At 52.1% G+C, this 16,365-nt stretch overlaps 5 protein-coding genes across 5 annotated transcripts; 4 read left to right on the forward strand and 1 right to left on the reverse strand.

Moving 5' to 3' along the window:
- Positions 1-2,882: 2,882 nt before the first annotated feature.
- Positions 2,883-3,844, forward strand: N7496_002042 (uncharacterized protein; the record flags this gene model as incomplete). Its single annotated transcript, XM_056694973.1, has 2 exons — positions 2,883-3,334; positions 3,460-3,844. 2 exons carry the CDS (start codon positions 2,883-2,885, stop codon positions 3,842-3,844), a joined length of 837 nt encoding a protein of 278 aa, XP_056561702.1.
- A 630-nt stretch (positions 3,845-4,474) lies between these two features.
- On the reverse strand, positions 4,475-6,502 carry N7496_002043 (WD40 repeat domain-containing peptidylprolyl isomerase; the record flags this gene model as incomplete). The annotated part of the gene is made up of 3 exons (XM_056694974.1): positions 4,475-5,910; positions 5,964-6,341; positions 6,427-6,502. The coding sequence occupies 3 exons, from the start codon at positions 6,500-6,502 to the stop codon at positions 4,475-4,477; spliced, it is 1,890 nt and encodes a 629-aa protein (XP_056561703.1).
- Positions 6,503-6,745: 243 nt separating this feature from the next.
- On the forward strand, positions 6,746-8,541 carry N7496_002044 (chaperonin-containing T-complex subunit CCT2; the record flags this gene model as incomplete). The annotated part of the gene is made up of 4 exons (XM_056694975.1): positions 6,746-6,748; positions 6,813-6,970; positions 7,049-8,423; positions 8,482-8,541. 4 exons carry the CDS (start codon positions 6,746-6,748, stop codon positions 8,539-8,541), a joined length of 1,596 nt encoding a protein of 531 aa, XP_056561704.1.
- A 1,341-nt stretch (positions 8,542-9,882) lies between these two features.
- Positions 9,883-11,451, forward strand: N7496_002045 (glycoside hydrolase family 76 protein; the record flags this gene model as incomplete). Its single annotated transcript, XM_056694976.1, has 3 exons — positions 9,883-9,976; positions 10,096-10,790; positions 10,858-11,451. 3 exons carry the CDS (start codon positions 9,883-9,885, stop codon positions 11,449-11,451), a joined length of 1,383 nt encoding a protein of 460 aa, XP_056561705.1.
- Positions 11,452-12,702: 1,251 nt separating this feature from the next.
- ireA (bifunctional endoribonuclease/protein kinase IRE1) lies at positions 12,703-16,207 on the forward strand (the record flags this gene model as incomplete). Its single annotated transcript, XM_056694977.1, has 2 exons — positions 12,703-15,686; positions 15,751-16,207. 2 exons carry the CDS (start codon positions 12,703-12,705, stop codon positions 16,205-16,207), a joined length of 3,441 nt encoding a protein of 1,146 aa, XP_056561706.1.
- Positions 16,208-16,365: the final 158 nt, after the last annotated feature.

The following is a 16,365-nucleotide window of genomic DNA, read 5'->3' on the forward strand; positions in this document are numbered from 1 at the left end:
GACAACTGTTTCTGCAGCCGTGAGGAGAAAGATCTGGACAACTTGGTTTATCTCACTGCTCCTTGACTTGGTAAGTTGACGCTGGAGAGTAATCTATCAGAGCTGTTTTCTCACAGCTGACCGTCAATCCATCTTACAAACCATAGATATCCTTTACCTTCATCCTTACTCTCTTCCCCCTCACTGCTGAGTTACTACCGCGCCAAAGATGACTCCCCAGATAGCCTCCTAAAAAGGCATCTTCCACTACCTAAACGCGCACAAAAAATTCAATCTCAAAACCAATCGACTCCCGCTACAACATCATTCTCCTCGGCGGGGCATTCGACTCGCTCTTCTCTCTCCTCGAAGCCCCAGCCGCACCATTTATCAGTCGACTATCAGATATCTATGGGCGACGACGAGCGATGCCCTTTTCTATGATTGGCAATGTCCTCAGTGTCTCATGGTGGTTTGGCGCAACGGATTTCAGGTCTTTTCTTGCTAGTCATCTCTTTGGTGGGTTGACAGAAGGGAATGTATAGCTTGCTAATTCGATTGTGGCCGATATTAGTGATGAGAGTCAGTGTGATTCCGCGATGGCGCTTGTGGGTGAATGCTTTAGTATTCCTTTTACTTGTGGGCTCGAGCACAGCAGTCCGTCCGCTTTGAATGGCCGACTTCTCTCAATTATGGCCTTATTGCCTCCTTGCTACAGGGTACAATTGTACGACGCACCTCCACTCGTGGTAATCTGACTCTGTGCCTTGTGGTTCTTTCTACTTGTGTAGGCCTCCTCGCTTACAGGTTTGTATAGTGCTGAAGTTCTTCTCGCTGTGGCGCCAGCAACGGTAGTGACGGGTATTAACAGTCTGGGTAGTTTAGAAGCCTGGGAGGCTGAGCGTGAAGCCGTTCTTGCCCATCTTCGAAGTTGGGGGACAGGTTGGTCGAGCTTTGGGGCCGATGTTGTTATGTTTGTTGTTTTGGTGGGCTGGGAGAGATGTTTCATAGGTATGCGACCGGGGGAGCTATGATGGTTGGTGTTGGTGTGATTGTATTTGGTTTACTTCGTTCGCCTTCTCTTAGTTAGTATATCGCTGCAGAGTGAAGTATATATATCCTTGTTGGAATATATAGTCACGTGGATAGAACCATCAACCTTATCACAGATTTAACTTGGCCCGGTATTGTTCAATCAATTCAATTCAAAATTCTGGAATAGATCGTAGGTTCTTTCGTATTAAAATTAAGATGTCTGGTACTGCATTTGTGCGCACCTGGTAAAAAGGAATACATCAAACTAGCAGAGTCGATTTGCGAGATATACCTGCTTTGAACGATGTGGAGAGTAGCTCACGGGATATATATCCGTTATTCGGTTAATTAAGATTTGACTACCTTACCCAGCCTTGTCCCCTTTCCATCTTTCATGATAAGGAATATATTGTTAAATACACGATTTAAACTATTTCTTCTCCCTAGATTCGGGTAACCCCTGGGGATTCACACGTGGCGGATCGAGTGTTTCAGTTGTAGATTGCAGATCGGCAGTCGAGCCCCGTCGAACCGAAAGCTTGGGTGTGCCTGAATCGGAGTGGAGGCTGAACCTGGATCAAGCCATAAGATCAAATGTATCAGCGTATTGTGGACATTTTTAACGTTCTAACTGGATAAGTGGAATAATTTCCAGGAGACCCCGTTAGGAATTTGAGGAGAGTGTGTTTGACTGGAGGAGCGAAAGGAGCGAGTTTCCGCGAATTCATTTCGGGAGAAAATCCTGGCGAGGTGATGGGCCAATCAGATCTCGAGGTTGACAATACATTATGGATAGTCTTTTGGACCCCACACGCGTAGGGCGTTGGTTGAAATTATGCGATCTGAAGGCTAAGATACATCTCTTAGGTACGGAGTATATGATTGAAAACCATCAATCGTCAGTAGATATAGTTCATGTTTTATGACCTATTTTACATTTAATCATTTCATTCCCGGCTGGTCACATATTTGATTCCGTCATGGCCTGACACCGCAACGGTCGTGCCGATCGGCAGTGGGCCCGCGTTTGGGGTTGAGAGGTACCTTGAATCATCGGAAGAGAGATGACGAGGCTGTAGTTATTTATGATAGGATAGTGTTTTTAGGCTGGATGAGAAAGAGAGAGAGAGAAATATGCCAGGTACCAGGAACAAGCAAATAATAACTCCAGAATGTAGTAGGTACCTCGTATTTGGTAGTAAACTGGCGAGTCTCGATACTTCTATACTTCCTACTAAGACAATCGTTACCGTTTCCAGCGTGGATCTGACAGCTAATCTCTTAGCTCGACTCTCTCGAGAATATCGATGCAAGCGGGAGTGTTGATTATTTTCTCTACTACTGTATAAGTAAACTCTAGTATTCTAGTCCTCTAGAATGTCTGAATGCAGAATCCATTGGACCCCAAGTGGAGTTCCGGCTGCGGCCCAGACCCTCGAAAAGGGTAAACTTTGTTTTTTCCGTTAACTTTGTAGAATGATGTTTATTACATGATGATGATTATCATCATAGTTAACTAAGTTGACTAGTAAACTACAGTAGTTAGCTACAGTAGTAATATTACATGCCTAGTCAATTTAATTCCCTTTTTGGTTGGGTCAGTGGTGGTCCCTGTTGGTCCCTGGGCCCTGTCAAGTTCTCTTCCTCCACTTGTCATCTCTCCTCTTCCATTTTCCCCCCTCTTTTCTTTCTTTCTTCCTCCACGCCCTAACTTTCATCATGGACTGCCCACCTTGATCGCGCCCCGTCTATCGCTTGAATCCACCACGTTTCTTACAGGGATCTCAATCCTCGTCTCTCTCTCGCTTGCTCTCTCTCACTCTCTCGCTCTACCTCGCTGGTTTCCCCCCGACTTAACACCACCAGCCATGACTCTCTCTGCCGGGCGCGGCCGTTGGCTGGGCCTCCTCTTCCTCTCGCTTTACGCGTCCACCAGCTCGGCCGACAGTATCCTTCCCTCGTCGGCCTCTTCCTCATTCCCCGAATGTGGTCTCTCCTGTACGGCCCTGACTCAGGCTCAGAGTAGCTGCGAGTCAGCCGCCGAATCGACCTGGGTCTCCTGTTTCTGCCAGTCTTCTCTCCTCACCGGTCTCAAGACTTCCGGCAGTCTATGCTCCTCGTGTACCTCGTCCTCCGATCAGTCTCTGCTTTCGACCTGGTATAACAACTATTGCAACTCTGGTGGCACGGATACGGGCAGTTCGACCAGCAGTACCACCAGCGCCGGCACTGCCACGGCTACTAATTCGGCTTCAACGGCCAGCACAACGGCCGGGAAAAGCACGAGCAACACTTCGGCCGCGGATGAAAATAAGTCTTGGTATGTCTCAGATTTTCTGCCCCTCCACATAAACTCAGACATCCCTCTCTTCTCCCTTCTCCACATCTCCACGCCTTACCAGTCACCATCCCCAACTGAGCTAACCATTTGGTCTCTCTTTACAGGTGGAGCACCCATTACCAATGGGTGATCATGCTGATCGTTCTCGCGATCGGCTTTGGTGCCATCGCTGCCGGTGGTGTCTGGCTCAAGCGCCGCTACGACGCGAAACGACCTGGCCTGTATCACGGTGGAAGTGCAGCGGGCAGTTCGGGCGTCCTGAGTGGAAATCCCGTCTCCAATTCTAATTCGGGAGTCTTGAGTCCCCCTCCGCCGGCTTGGGCGTCGTCCCCGGGGCCTAATCAATCGCAGTCTCTGGCGAGTAGCTCGCGGACGGATATTGCTGCTACTCGTGGGAATGCACCTACGCCTGGTAGTCGCACCCGTCTACCTAAGCAAGGGCAGACGGAAGGGGATGTCGAGATTCGACAGGTCTCTCTGCGGCAATAATTGGATTTTTTTATGTTTTCATCTTGTCATCTTGTGATGTTTTCTTTTGATTCTTCGGATTGTCATGTCTCGTGTTTTTCTTGATATCTTGGATGTTTTATTTTGATGATTCGGGTATTTGTGACTCGGTATGTGACTTGTTAGTGCCTGTTACCGTCTCTGCAGTGTTAAATCTCTGTCAGTTTGAGGTATAGGTACTTCTCTGTCCGTACCTCCTTTTCACCCCACCTTGCATTTTCTCGGCGTTAGCAGTGTGGGAGTATATTCTATGGAAAGATGCGAGGCTATCTGGCTCTCCCTTTCCTCCCTTTTGTGGTCAATTAGACCTTGATTTTCTTTCCTTTTCCAGGATTGGAATTGCTTCTTTTCGTTGAATTTATCTGACGTCTGATGTTTCCCTGTGCCTGGGCGGATTTCGTATTTTGATCCACATCCGGGGCGTGGCTTGGTCTCGTTTGAAATTCCTTTTTTATATCCGTGAGCGTGCAAAAGAAGTACAGTATATAATCTTGATATTCAAGGCCAACTCGCTGTTGGGATAACTCGTGATCTCGTATAGAAAAGGTGAAAAGAAACTAGATGGGGTGTGGTAGTGTACATGTACATTGCTCGATGCTGTGCGGGTCACCATTAAGAAATGCTGATACTGACAATCTTCACGTCTACCTCGGGCTTTTCCTTATGCGTCTTGACATTTTCAATTTTATGCACCACGTCGAGACCTTGCACAGCGCGCCCGAAGACCGTGTGCTTATTGTCCAGCCAGGGAGTTTTCTCGGTAGTAATGAAGAATTGACTTCCATTCGTGTTGGGTCCGGCATTGGCCATGGAGAGGGTATACGGCTTGTCGTGTCGCAGACTGGAGAATTCATCTGCAAATTCTCCGCCCCAGATGGATTCACCGCCTGTGCCGTCACCTTGAGGGTCACCACCCTGGATCATGAATTTGCGGATCACTCGATGGAAGATCGTGTTGTTGTAGTATCCTTGTCGGGCATGGGTGACAAAGTTCTCCACGGTACGGGGTGCAGCGGTCGGGAATAGGCGGAGGTGGATGTCGCCCATGGTGGTGTGTAGAACTGCCGCAGTACCGGTCTCTTGAGGCTTCGTTGCGCCTGTATCAGAGGCACCGGCGACTTGGGTAGGTTTCTCGTTTTGGATATCACGGCTGCTCTTGGAGATATCGGTCTCGTTGGTGAAGAGGTAGAAACGGACTTTGGCAAATCCAGTGCTGACGAGAATGGCATCGCGCTCCTCGGCCTCCTGCAGGAGAGGGTTACTGCTAGCGGCCATGGAAACGGTGACAACACCCTTGCGCTGCGGCTGGCCCTGGTACAAAGCCAGGTTCAGTGCTCGGAAAGGTTCCTCTCGACCATATACTCGCACCACGCGATTCGTATACGTGTTGATGCACTTGATTCCATACAATGAGCCGTAAAGCAAGAAATGGCCGGACTCATCAAAGGATACGTTCACCTTGCCCCGGGTCGCTTCGCCTTCCAATTCTCGTTCGACTGCAAGTCGACGCCCGAACTCAACCTCCTCTAGCTGGTAAGGTGCAGTACCCGCTTGTTGCATTTCCATGATAGTTGCGATGGACTCGTCGTACGTGCGGTAGAGTTTACCCGTCGCAAATTCAAACACGCGGATCTGGCGATCGGGGAAAGACACTGTAGCAAAATGCTCGCCCGAGGGTGAAATGGTGATCCCAGTAGCCGTAGACTTGGCCTTCTTAAAGGCAAACAAGTTTGTAGACGACTTGAGCTCAAAGACATTATCCGGCTTTTCGAAAGACCCATCTCCTGCGCGCCAGTACTCGATCATGCCCGACTCATCGGCCGAGATGACACAATCGAACGTATTGTTGAATGCCATGGAGACGATTGGCGAGCGGTGAACCGACTTGACCGTGTGCAGGGGCTGCGGGTTCTCGCCACGTCCATCAAAGACTTGGAAAGTACTGCTTGACTCGTCGGTCACAGCGAGCAAGGGGAGGGATGCTCCTCGTCGATGCACCCAGCATACACATCGAGGGACGAATTCGAGTGTATACATGGCTAGTAGATCTGTTATGTTGTTAGCACGAACCCCAAGATCAAGGATTGGACATTGCTCATACCAAAGGTAATAACATCAAAGATCTTAACTGTCTTATCCACACCCGCCGTCGCAAAACTACGACCGTCGGCACTGACGTTGACACTGCGAATCTCGCCTGGATGGGCCCGGAACTCCTTCACAAACTCAATCCCGTCGGCCATTTTCTTCCAAAACTTGACCACTCCATCCACCGAGCTGGTAATCACAAAATCCGTGAATGGAGTGACCGTCACAAAGGACAATTGGTCCTTGTGCATCAGCGACTTGGAGTACCGCGCCGAGGCGGGCAGCGCGTTGACGTACACCTTCTCGAAGGGCAGCTTTCGTCTTTTCTTCTTGGGAGCTGCCTCAGAGGGCAGCGCGGGACCAAAGTCATCGTCCGAGGAGGAATCATCGCCTACACAAGAATGTATACGTGGTGAGTCGACTGCGCGCAAAGGCCTGGGCGGAGCTCTGGGAGACACGGGGAGGTTTGTACTCACCATTGTCAGCGGCTTCGACCTCGGAATGAGGGCGTTTGTTAGGAGGGGCTACCGCAGCCTCTTCAGAACCAGCCATCTCTTGAATTATTGCTCCCAGAGAGCAGGAAGTAAGCGTCTGTGTTGTAGATGAAGAAGGAGAAAGAGCTTGGGTTCATCGCCAGCGGCGGGCGGTGGGCGGCCACTCGGGCAGAAGCTCGGACCACCCAACTTTTCTCCTTTCTCGCCGTGAACACCCCCCACTGTTGACGAAGCTGCATCTTTTAGCAGTCGACACCTTTTTTTGATCACTAGTTCGACTGTTCGTTTCTGGCTGATCATCATGGTATGTATTGAATGCGGATGAACTCGGTGTTACCGTGATTATTCACTGACTGTACATCTTGCAGGCGTCATTTGCCAATCCCACACAGATCTTTGCCGACGATGTCACCGAGGAGAAGGGCGAGAATGCCCGTCTGTCGGCCTTTGTCGGTGCTATCGCAGTCGGTGATCTCGTGAAGAGCACTCTGGGTCCCAAGGGAATGGATAAGATTCTACAGTCTGCGTACGTGGCGGGGTGTTCTTGATACTCTTGGCGGGGGAAACATATCGAAATTATATGCTAACGCGGCTTCTCCTACAGTTCGACCGGAGATATTCTCGTGACGAACGACGGTGCTACCATCCTGAAATCGATCGCTTTGGACAACGCTGCGGCAAAGGTGCTGGTCAACATCTCCAAGGTTCAGGACGATGAGGTTGGTGACGGTACCACTTCCGTCACCGTGCTGGCCGCCGAGCTGCTTCGGGAGGCCGAGAAGCTGGTGAGCTCCAAGATTCACCCCCAGACTATCATTGAGGGTTACCGGATAGCTAGCCGTGCCGCTCTCACTGCTCTCGAGAACACCGCTGTCGATCGCAGCAAGGACCCCGAGGCCTTCCGCAAGGACCTGCACTCCATCGCCCGCACAACTCTCAGCTCCAAGGTTCTGGCACAAGACCGAGACCAATTCGCCCGTCTGGCCTGTGAGGCCGTCCTGCGTCTCAAGGGCTCGACCGACCTGAGCCACATTCAGATCATTAAGAAGGCCGGCGGCAAGTTGAGCGATTCTTACCTGGATGAGGGATTCATTCTCGACAAGAAGATTGGTGTCAACCAGCCCAAGCGGTTGGAGAATGCCAAGATTCTTGTGGCCAACACTGCCATGGATACGGATAAGGTCAAGATCTTCGGTGCTCGGGTCAAGGTCGAGTCGACGGGTAAGCTGGCCGACCTCGAGAAGGCCGAGCGTGAGAAGATGCGGGCCAAGGTGGAGCGGATCAAGTCTCACGGAATCAACTGCTTCGTCAACCGGCAATTGATCTACAACTGGCCCGAGCAGCTCTTCACCGAGGCTGGTATCATGTCCATTGAGCACGCCGACTTTGACGGTATTGAGCGCCTCGCCCTGGTGACTGGCGGTGAGATTGCCTCCACATTCGACCACCCTGACCAGGTTAAGCTGGGCTCTTGCGATCTGATTGAAGAGGTTATTATTGGTGAAGACACTCTGATCAAGTTCTCTGGTGTGGCCGCTGGCCAGGCTTGCACCATTGTCCTGCGTGGTGCTACCGAGCAGCTACTCGACGAGGCCGAGCGTTCGCTGCACGATGCCCTCGCGGTCCTCTCCCAGACCGTCAAGGACCCCCGCGTAACTCTCGGTGGTGGCTGTGCCGAGATGGTGATGTCCAAGGCCGTTGAACAGGCTGCTCAGAACACCACCGGTAAGAAGCAACTGGCCGTGGACGCCTTTGCGCAAGCCCTGAAGCAGTTGCCGACCATCCTGGCCGACAATGCGGGTCTGGACTCCAGCGATCTGGTCACTCGGCTGCGCCAGGCAATCAACAACGGCATGACCAGCTCCGGTCTGGACCTGTTGACGCCCGGCGGTGGCATTGCGGACATGCGGGATCTGGGCGTTGTGGAAGCGTATAAGCTGAAGAAGGCTGTGGTGTCATCAGCCTCCGAGGCTGCAGAGGTATGTATTCCCGTTTCAATTGGATGTAGTTCTCTTTTACTAACTTGTCTCCTCATAGCTGCTTCTCCGGGTGGACAACATCATCCGGGCTGCCCCTCGCCGACGGGAGCGGATGTAATATGATTGATGAGATGTGGCGATGAATGACTTGTATGCTGGGTTGTCCTCGAATTAGAGGGGGTTCTTTGCAAAAATTAAAAGAGACTATTCATATTGTTCAATATCCAATACATTCATCCAATCATCAATCACGTGTTCACCATAAGTAGTCTGGTGGCCTTGTGGCCTGAAGAATCACGTGCACATGAACGATGTAATAGTTCTGCCTGACGACTCGGGCTCCCGCTGAGTCAGCACCCCTTTGAACCCCGAAGACCCTCGCAGACCCTGAGGGACCCTGCGGGACCCTCGCCCTAAAGCGTCAGGGTCACTTCTGTTCCATCTCCAAATCGGTTTTTCTTTTCTGACCTAAGAACCCGAATACGACCTGAGTGGTTGGATATGGACACTATAAAAATGGAGGTACCTATCCCCATAAAAAATCCAACAGAGTTTAAATGCGATCATCGGGCATGACGACAAAAAACCCTGTCCGCATGGAGATCGGCGTGGGCCCGTCAGGACTTTTAGTGGCTGTAGTGAATGACCGATCCGAGGAATGCGGGCAGACTCTTTGACTTCTTTTCTTAGGAGGGGTGTTTGAGACAATAATCTCATGATCTGACAGAGCTAATAGTGTACGAGTAAATACTTTTCTGAGACCAGGTGAGGGGCGTGTCTGACTGCCAAGGATGCATGGAGTGTCTCGGTGGTGGTTCATAGCTTCCGCCTACTGCCGCCAGGCACCGAAAGTGTGCCCGTCATCGGGGGGTTATTTTTAGGGTCATCCCCCTGAGAGAAGCAGAGAAGAACGTATTTGGAGGATGGAAATGATATTCTCCTTCATAAGTGAAACTATCTACTCCATGCTATAGCGAACTGTTCAATCTGTATCCGGTTACTAGACTAGACCCTGGTAAAGGACTAGGGAGTGGCTCCATCGACCAGGTCCGTGGCGGAGTCTCCCCCACCCAAAAAAAGAACCAAACCGGCCTCGAGGCACACCTTGAGGGACCACCCAGTAAGAACGAGGAACCAGTCACACTCTCTAACTGCCACTACCACTACCACTCCTCCTCCTCCGCTTCTCCCGCAACTCTCGTCTTCCTTACTCTCTCTCTCTCTTCCTCTCCTCTTCCAACCCATCCTTTCACGCCCCAGCCCCGGCTCTGGCCCTTTTTCCCTTTCCCCACCCTCTCTCTCTCTATCCTCCACCCTGAAGACTCGTCCCTGATCGTCAACCTACCTTCGCCCCCAAAACTACATCCCCTGCTTCTGCAGCTCGTTCGCGCGCTTCGTTCTCTCGCGCAGTCTCTCTTGATTTCGATGCCGTATACCCTTCCACTCGTTTAAATCCTCCATGATCTTTTCTCACTGGCTAGCCACCCTCTTGGGTGGCTCTCTTGCCATCCATGGCGCTCTCGGCGCCATCACCCTTAATGTCGATGATGAAAGTCAGTCTCCTCGATCTCCTCAACTTCTTCTGGCTTCGTTCAATACGACTGCTGCTGCTTTTGTCCAGTCATCTCGATGGCCGGTCCCTGACTGGTATGCTTACAATGCGCTTTTCTAGACTCCCTCAAAACGGCCGCCAAGACGGTTGCCTCCGACATGATCGATTTCTACAATGCCCGTGATTCCAAAGATATTCCCGGAAAGTTTGACGGTACTTGGTGGGAAGGTGGTTCGATGTTTATGGTTCTCATTCAGTACTGGTGGTTGACCGGCGACTCCCAATTCAACGATGCCATCCAAGAGGGCATGTACTGGCAGAAAGGCGACGACGATTTCTTCCCATCCAATTACAGTCAGTATCTGGGCAATGACGATCAGGTCTTCTGGGGTCTTGCCGCTATCACCGCCGCCGAGCTGAACTTCCCCGAACAATCTGGCCAGCCCTCCTGGGTCTCTCTCGCTCAGGGTGTCTTCAACACCCAGGTCCCTCGTTGGGATACCAGTAGCTGTCACGGTGGTATGCGCTGGCAGATCTGGCCCTACCAAAGTGGTTATACCACCAAGAACGCCATCTCCAACGGTGGTCTCTTCCAACTGGCTGCTCGCCTCGCACTCTACACCAAGAACACCACCTACGCTGAATGGGCCGAGCGCATCTGGGACTGGAGTGCGACCACTCCGCTCCTGAAGCAGAAGAACTGGAATATTGCCGATTCCACCACCTGCGACACCCAATGTACCGACCACGGTGATTGGCAATGGACGTACAACTACGGTACCTACATCAGTGGCGCCGGCTACATGTACAACTACGTATGGTCTCCCCGACTTGCAAAGATCTCTGTGGATGAATGGTATCGCTAACTCGAACTCCTTCTAGACCAACGGAACTGCTTCCAAGTGGAAGGCGGGCATTGATGGGTTGATAGGCACCTCCAGCCAGTTCTATCCCACCCAAGGGTACAACGGTGCCGCCGGCAATGTGCTGGTGGAGATTACTTGCGAATCGGTCGAAAAATGCGATCGAAACCAAATTACCTTCAAGGCCTACTTCTCCAGTTGGCTGGCCTTCCTCACGACTATCGTGCCCGGATCCTCTGATTCGATCATGCCCAAGCTGAAGACTTCGGCGCAGGCCGCCATCAAGACTTGTACGGCGGGCTCGGATGGCACTCTCTGCGGTATCAAGTGGTATAACCAGGCCGCCGACGGCACGAATGGTCTGGAGCAGCAGATGGCCGTACTTGGAGTTCTTAATGCCAACCTCATTCCGTTCAAGGGCGGGGCTCCCCTCACTGCGGAGACCGGTGGTACCTCGAAGAGTAACCCCAGTGCTGGCACCAACAGCTCGAACCAGGCGGTTCCCACTCTCAACAACATCACCACGGGTGACCGTGCAGGCGCTGGCATCCTCACCGTCATCTTCGTCACCGGATGGGCAGTTGCCGTGACCTGGATGATCCGGGGTGGTTAAACTTGTTAGACTTGTGTTTTTCTTTTCTACTGTCATTGATTTTTTGAGATTTCTCTTCCTCCGGTGGATGTCTTTCCCTCTCTCTCCCAATGGCCCCCTAGTGGGTTGCCTCTTTCTGTTCTTATATATTCCCTTGACTTGGCCATGTCTGTATTTCTCTTTGTTCACTGCCTTTTGATTCCTCTTCTTTGTATCTATGTGGGCCCTCCTTTCTGATTTTTCTATGTGTTGTCTTGGTTGCCCGACTACAGTATTCTCTCTGGCGGCGGCGTGGACGTGGTGGGGGTGCTACGGCGTCTGGAGATAAACCTGCGATTTTGGGACTTTTTTTTTTTTTCACACTTGTCTTGGCCCAATTCTTTTTGACAGGGAAACCAAATGGATTTGAAAATTTCTCGGGTTGACGAGGATCGACTTGCGTCTTTTGTTTCTGCGGGGCGCCTAAGGCTGTAACTTGTATACCGTAGGGGGAATTGCGCCATTTGAATATCTTCTCATGTACACTCCGGGGCCAAGATGATACGTATTTGGGGTCGAAGCACTCGGTCTAGATGTTGAGGTATACAGACTATTTTATTTGACTCATATCATATTGTAGGGGCTATATTAAATCACGTAATTTCCCTTATCGATGACTGTGTCGTTTGTCACTCTAGTTTGTAACTACAGTTGTAACTAACTACCTAAGCTCGTAGTTAACTACAACCGAATACTCGTTCCCCACATGCAAAGCCCAGGGGCTGACGTGCGTGGCCCCCGTATTGTTCCATACCTTCCCGGTACAGCCACTTTGCTGGGGCCAAAGCCTAGAAGGGGCTGGGCACTGCCCGTACCTTACACAGGCTATACACTTGTATTATTACACAAAATCCTGTGGCCTTCCCCAGGCCTTTCAGCTTCCTCTCCTTTCCATTTGCTTTTCTCCTCGTTTCATCCGAGTTCTCTCATTCTGATCATTCATTTTTCATCCCCTCTCCTGGCTATTTGTCACCTACCGATCCTCCTCTCTGTATAGCGCCCTTTGCATCACTCAAAAACCCATCTACTTCACTAGAGGTGGGGGAATGATCCGCGATCCGGATTCTCGACTCGCTCCACACTAGGCCGTCCACCGTCCACACACACACACGACACTCGACACTCGACCCAACTCGAACCATCCCCCATCCTACCCGGCCCATGAGCTGGTTACGGTCTCCCTATTGACCTCTCTATCCCTGAATCCCCTCGCACGGTGCTGAAGTTTCCAACATGCGGTGGCGGCTGCCGGGCGCCCGTTCGACCCTCCCCGCCAGCGTCGCCCTCCTCCTCCTTCCGGTCCTGGTTGTTCCGCAGCAGCATCCAGAATCCCATGATTTCTCCATTCCTCAAGTCTCCGTGCCGTCAGCGCCCGCCGGAGCAGATCCAATACATGCAAGCGCGGCTACCCTAGCCGTGCCCCCCATCGTGAAATCCAACGATGCGAGCGCCCTAGCAACTCTGGCTCTGGCGGGCTCCGGCCGCGCCGTTCGAGCCCCTCCCGTCCGGGCTAGCAGTACCGCTGCTGGCCTGGCTTCGCAGCTTCACGCGCGGTCCCTGCAGGACTGGGAGGTTGAGGACTTTGTGCTGTTGGCGACCGTCGACGGAACCATTCACGCGAGAGACCGCAAGACCGGCTCTTCTCGCTGGGCCCTCGAGGTGCCCAGCAGTCCTCTCGTAGAGAGTATCTATCATCGTGCCAATCGCTCGAGCTTCGATGAAACACAGCCCGAGGATGACTTTTTGTGGATCGTCGAGCCCAGCCAGGATGGCAGCTTGTACGTCTACAGCCCTGGCCCCGAGGCTGGGTTACAAAAGCTCGGATTGACAGTCAAGCAATTGGTTGACCAAACCCCTTACTCCGGTATTCAGCCTGCTGTGACGTATACCGCTCGCAAGGAGACAACTCTGTATACGATCGATGCCCGGACTGGTAGCATCCTGCGGGTGTTTAGTTCTCGGGGTCCATTCACGGCGGGACAAGAATGTCGGAAGGTGGATGGTCTCGAAACAGACTCTGATGAGTGTGAGACAACTTCTGGGACACTCGTGCTTGGCCGTGTAGAGTATGCCGTGGCTATTCAAAACACCGAGACGGGGGATCAGATCTGCACGTTGAAGTACTCCGAATGGGCTCCGAATACTCGGGACATTGACCTTCAAAGTCAGTACTACCGCACCATGGACCAGAGTCATATCTATAGCATGCACGATGGTGTGGTGTTGGGATTCGATCATTCCCGGATGGACCGGCCTCGGTACACCCAACGCTTTTCATCTCCAGTGGCCCGCGTCTTTGACGTGGTTCGACCTGCCAATAAGGATGCACCGGATGCATCGACACCGCTGGTGCTCCTTTCCCAGCCTCTACAACCCCCAGATCCTGACTACGGTACATTGGATGATCGAGACACTCGTGTATTCATTGATTCTACCAATGCGGGTGGGTGGTATGCCTTGTCTGAAGAGACCTACCCTCTCGTCACCGGCCGGGCCCCAATGGCTCAATGTTACGACAAGGACTTTTTCCGCAAAGGCCAATCCCTCATGAGTTTGACTCCCAGTCAACAGCGGGATGCGTTAGCCGGTGTTCACTCATTGAATGGACCACGCATCACTCCATCCATTCCCCGATTGGGTAGCTCCTCGACGACCGAATTGGCCAACGATACACCTCGCGACGTCCTGCGTAGCCCATCCGAGCTAGCGCTACCCCCTGCCCTTCGGCACAGCGCCATCATCCGCAAAAGTTGGGATAACGCATTGGACATCGTCGTCACGTTGATTTTGTTGTTCATTGGCACGTTCATTTACTTCAACTCACATCATATTCGGGATCTCGCCAAGCAGAAGCTGGACATTAAGAACATAATCAACTCGAATGACAAGTCCTCCCTTTCGGCTCCTGCCACTCCCATCGTCGGGTCGGCCCCGGATATCCATCGACCGTCTACCCCGGCGAGGCAAGTCCCCGGTGTCACTGTGGATGTCGACCTCGGAGATAGCACTGCAGAGGGTGAAGTGACACCTCGACCCTCGCGGGACCACAGTGTGCCCCCTCTTTCGACTCCTCGCGTGCAGATCCGTGAACCTTCTCGGGAACCCGATGATGGTGAGGCGGAAGACGGTGCTCAAGACCCTGATAAGCCGAAGAAGAGACCTCGCAAGCGTGGTACTCGCGGCGGAAAATCACATCGCAAGGGCAAGAAGCCGGGCACCGAAGCAGATGCCAACCAGGCTGATCGGGTTGTCGAGCAAGTAAACAACATGGCTCCCCAGTCTCGTTTGGAGCCCGACGTGCAAATGACTCGTACTGTCTCCAACGAGATTGTGGAGATGGATGGTGTCATTCGCATTGGTCGATTGGAAGTCTTCACTGATGTCGTTCTTGGTCACGGTAGTCACGGTACCGTGGTGTATCGGGGCGTGTTTGATGGTCGAAACGTGGCCGTCAAGCGAATGCTGATGGAGTTTTATGACATTGCTTCGCACGAAGTTGGACTGTTGCAGGAGAGTGATGACCATCACAATGTCATTAGGTACTTCTGCCGTGAACAGGCAGCTGGGTTCTTATACATTGGGTTGGAACTCTGTCCTGGCTCGCTGCAGGATGTCATTGAACGTCCCTCTCAGCATCCAGAGCTGGTTCAAGGCGGCCTTGACATGCCGGATATCCTGAAGCAAATCACCCAGGGTGTGCGTTACCTACATTCCCTCAAGATCGTTCATCGTGACTTGAAGCCTCAAAATATTCTGGTCGCCATGTCGCGCGGTCGAACTTCCGTCCGCTCTTTGCGGCTGCTCATCTCCGATTTTGGATTGTGCAAGAAACTCGAGGACAACCAGAGTTCTTTCCGAGCCACTACTGCCCATGCCGCCGGTACATCTGGATGGCGTGCGCCTGAGCTGTTGGTAGATGACGACAATGTGGGTATGAGCTCCGAGTCGCAGCATACCGAATCGTCAGAGCCCGCCGTTGTGGACCCGCAGACCAATCGCCGCGCCACTCGTGCCATTGACATTTTCTCGCTGGGCTGTGTGTTCTACTACGTTTTGACTCGTGGTAGCCATCCGTTTGATAAGAATGGCAAGTTTATGCGCGAGGCCAATATTGTCAAGGGTCAATTTGACCTGGAGGAGTTGAATCGCCTGGGCGATTATGCGTTCGAGGCGGATGATCTCATCCGCTCGATGCTCTCCCTTGATCCTCGTCAGCGGTATGCTTATTCCCTTCAATTTGTTGAATATGACCTCCGTTTACTGACTCCATTTCCCTTCCAGTCCCGACGCCAGTCAAGTACTCATGCACCCCTTCTTCTGGCCTCCATCCGATCGCCTCAGCTTCCTCTGCGATGTCTCCGATCACTTCGAGTTTGAGCCCCGTGATCCACCCTCGGATGCTCTGCTCTGCTTGGAGTCGGTTGCCGAGCGAGTGATGGGCCCCGATCTGGACTTTTTGCGTCTGCTTCCTCGCGACTTCAAGGATAACTTGGGCAAGCAGCGCAAGTACACCGGTGATCGCATGCTGGACCTTCTGCGTGCTCTGCGTAATAAGCGCAATCACTACAACGACATGCCCGAGTACTTGAAGGCGCATATCGGTGGACTGCCCGAGGGTTACTTGAACTTTTGGACTGTGCGCTTCCCCAGTCTGTTGATGAGCTGCCACTGGGTGATTGTAGAGTTGGGTCTTACCGATATCGACCGGTTCCAGCGATACTTTACGCCCCCTGAGTAGATAGTCGTGTATATAAAATTGCATTTAACTGATATCTATTGTTTTGAAATTGGTCTTTTCTTTTAATTTTCTATTCTGCATCTGACTCGTCAAATTCCGATTTTGTCCGGAGGTTGGATCCTAAGACGGCGCAGCTGCCATCCTTTGTTTGCGGCTGG

The sequence above is a fragment of the Penicillium cataractarum genome, assembly GCF_028827025.1.
Source record: "Penicillium cataractarum strain IBT 29864 chromosome Unknown utg000001l, whole genome shotgun sequence".
NCBI classification, from domain to species: domain Eukaryota; kingdom Fungi; phylum Ascomycota; class Eurotiomycetes; order Eurotiales; family Aspergillaceae; genus Penicillium; species Penicillium cataractarum.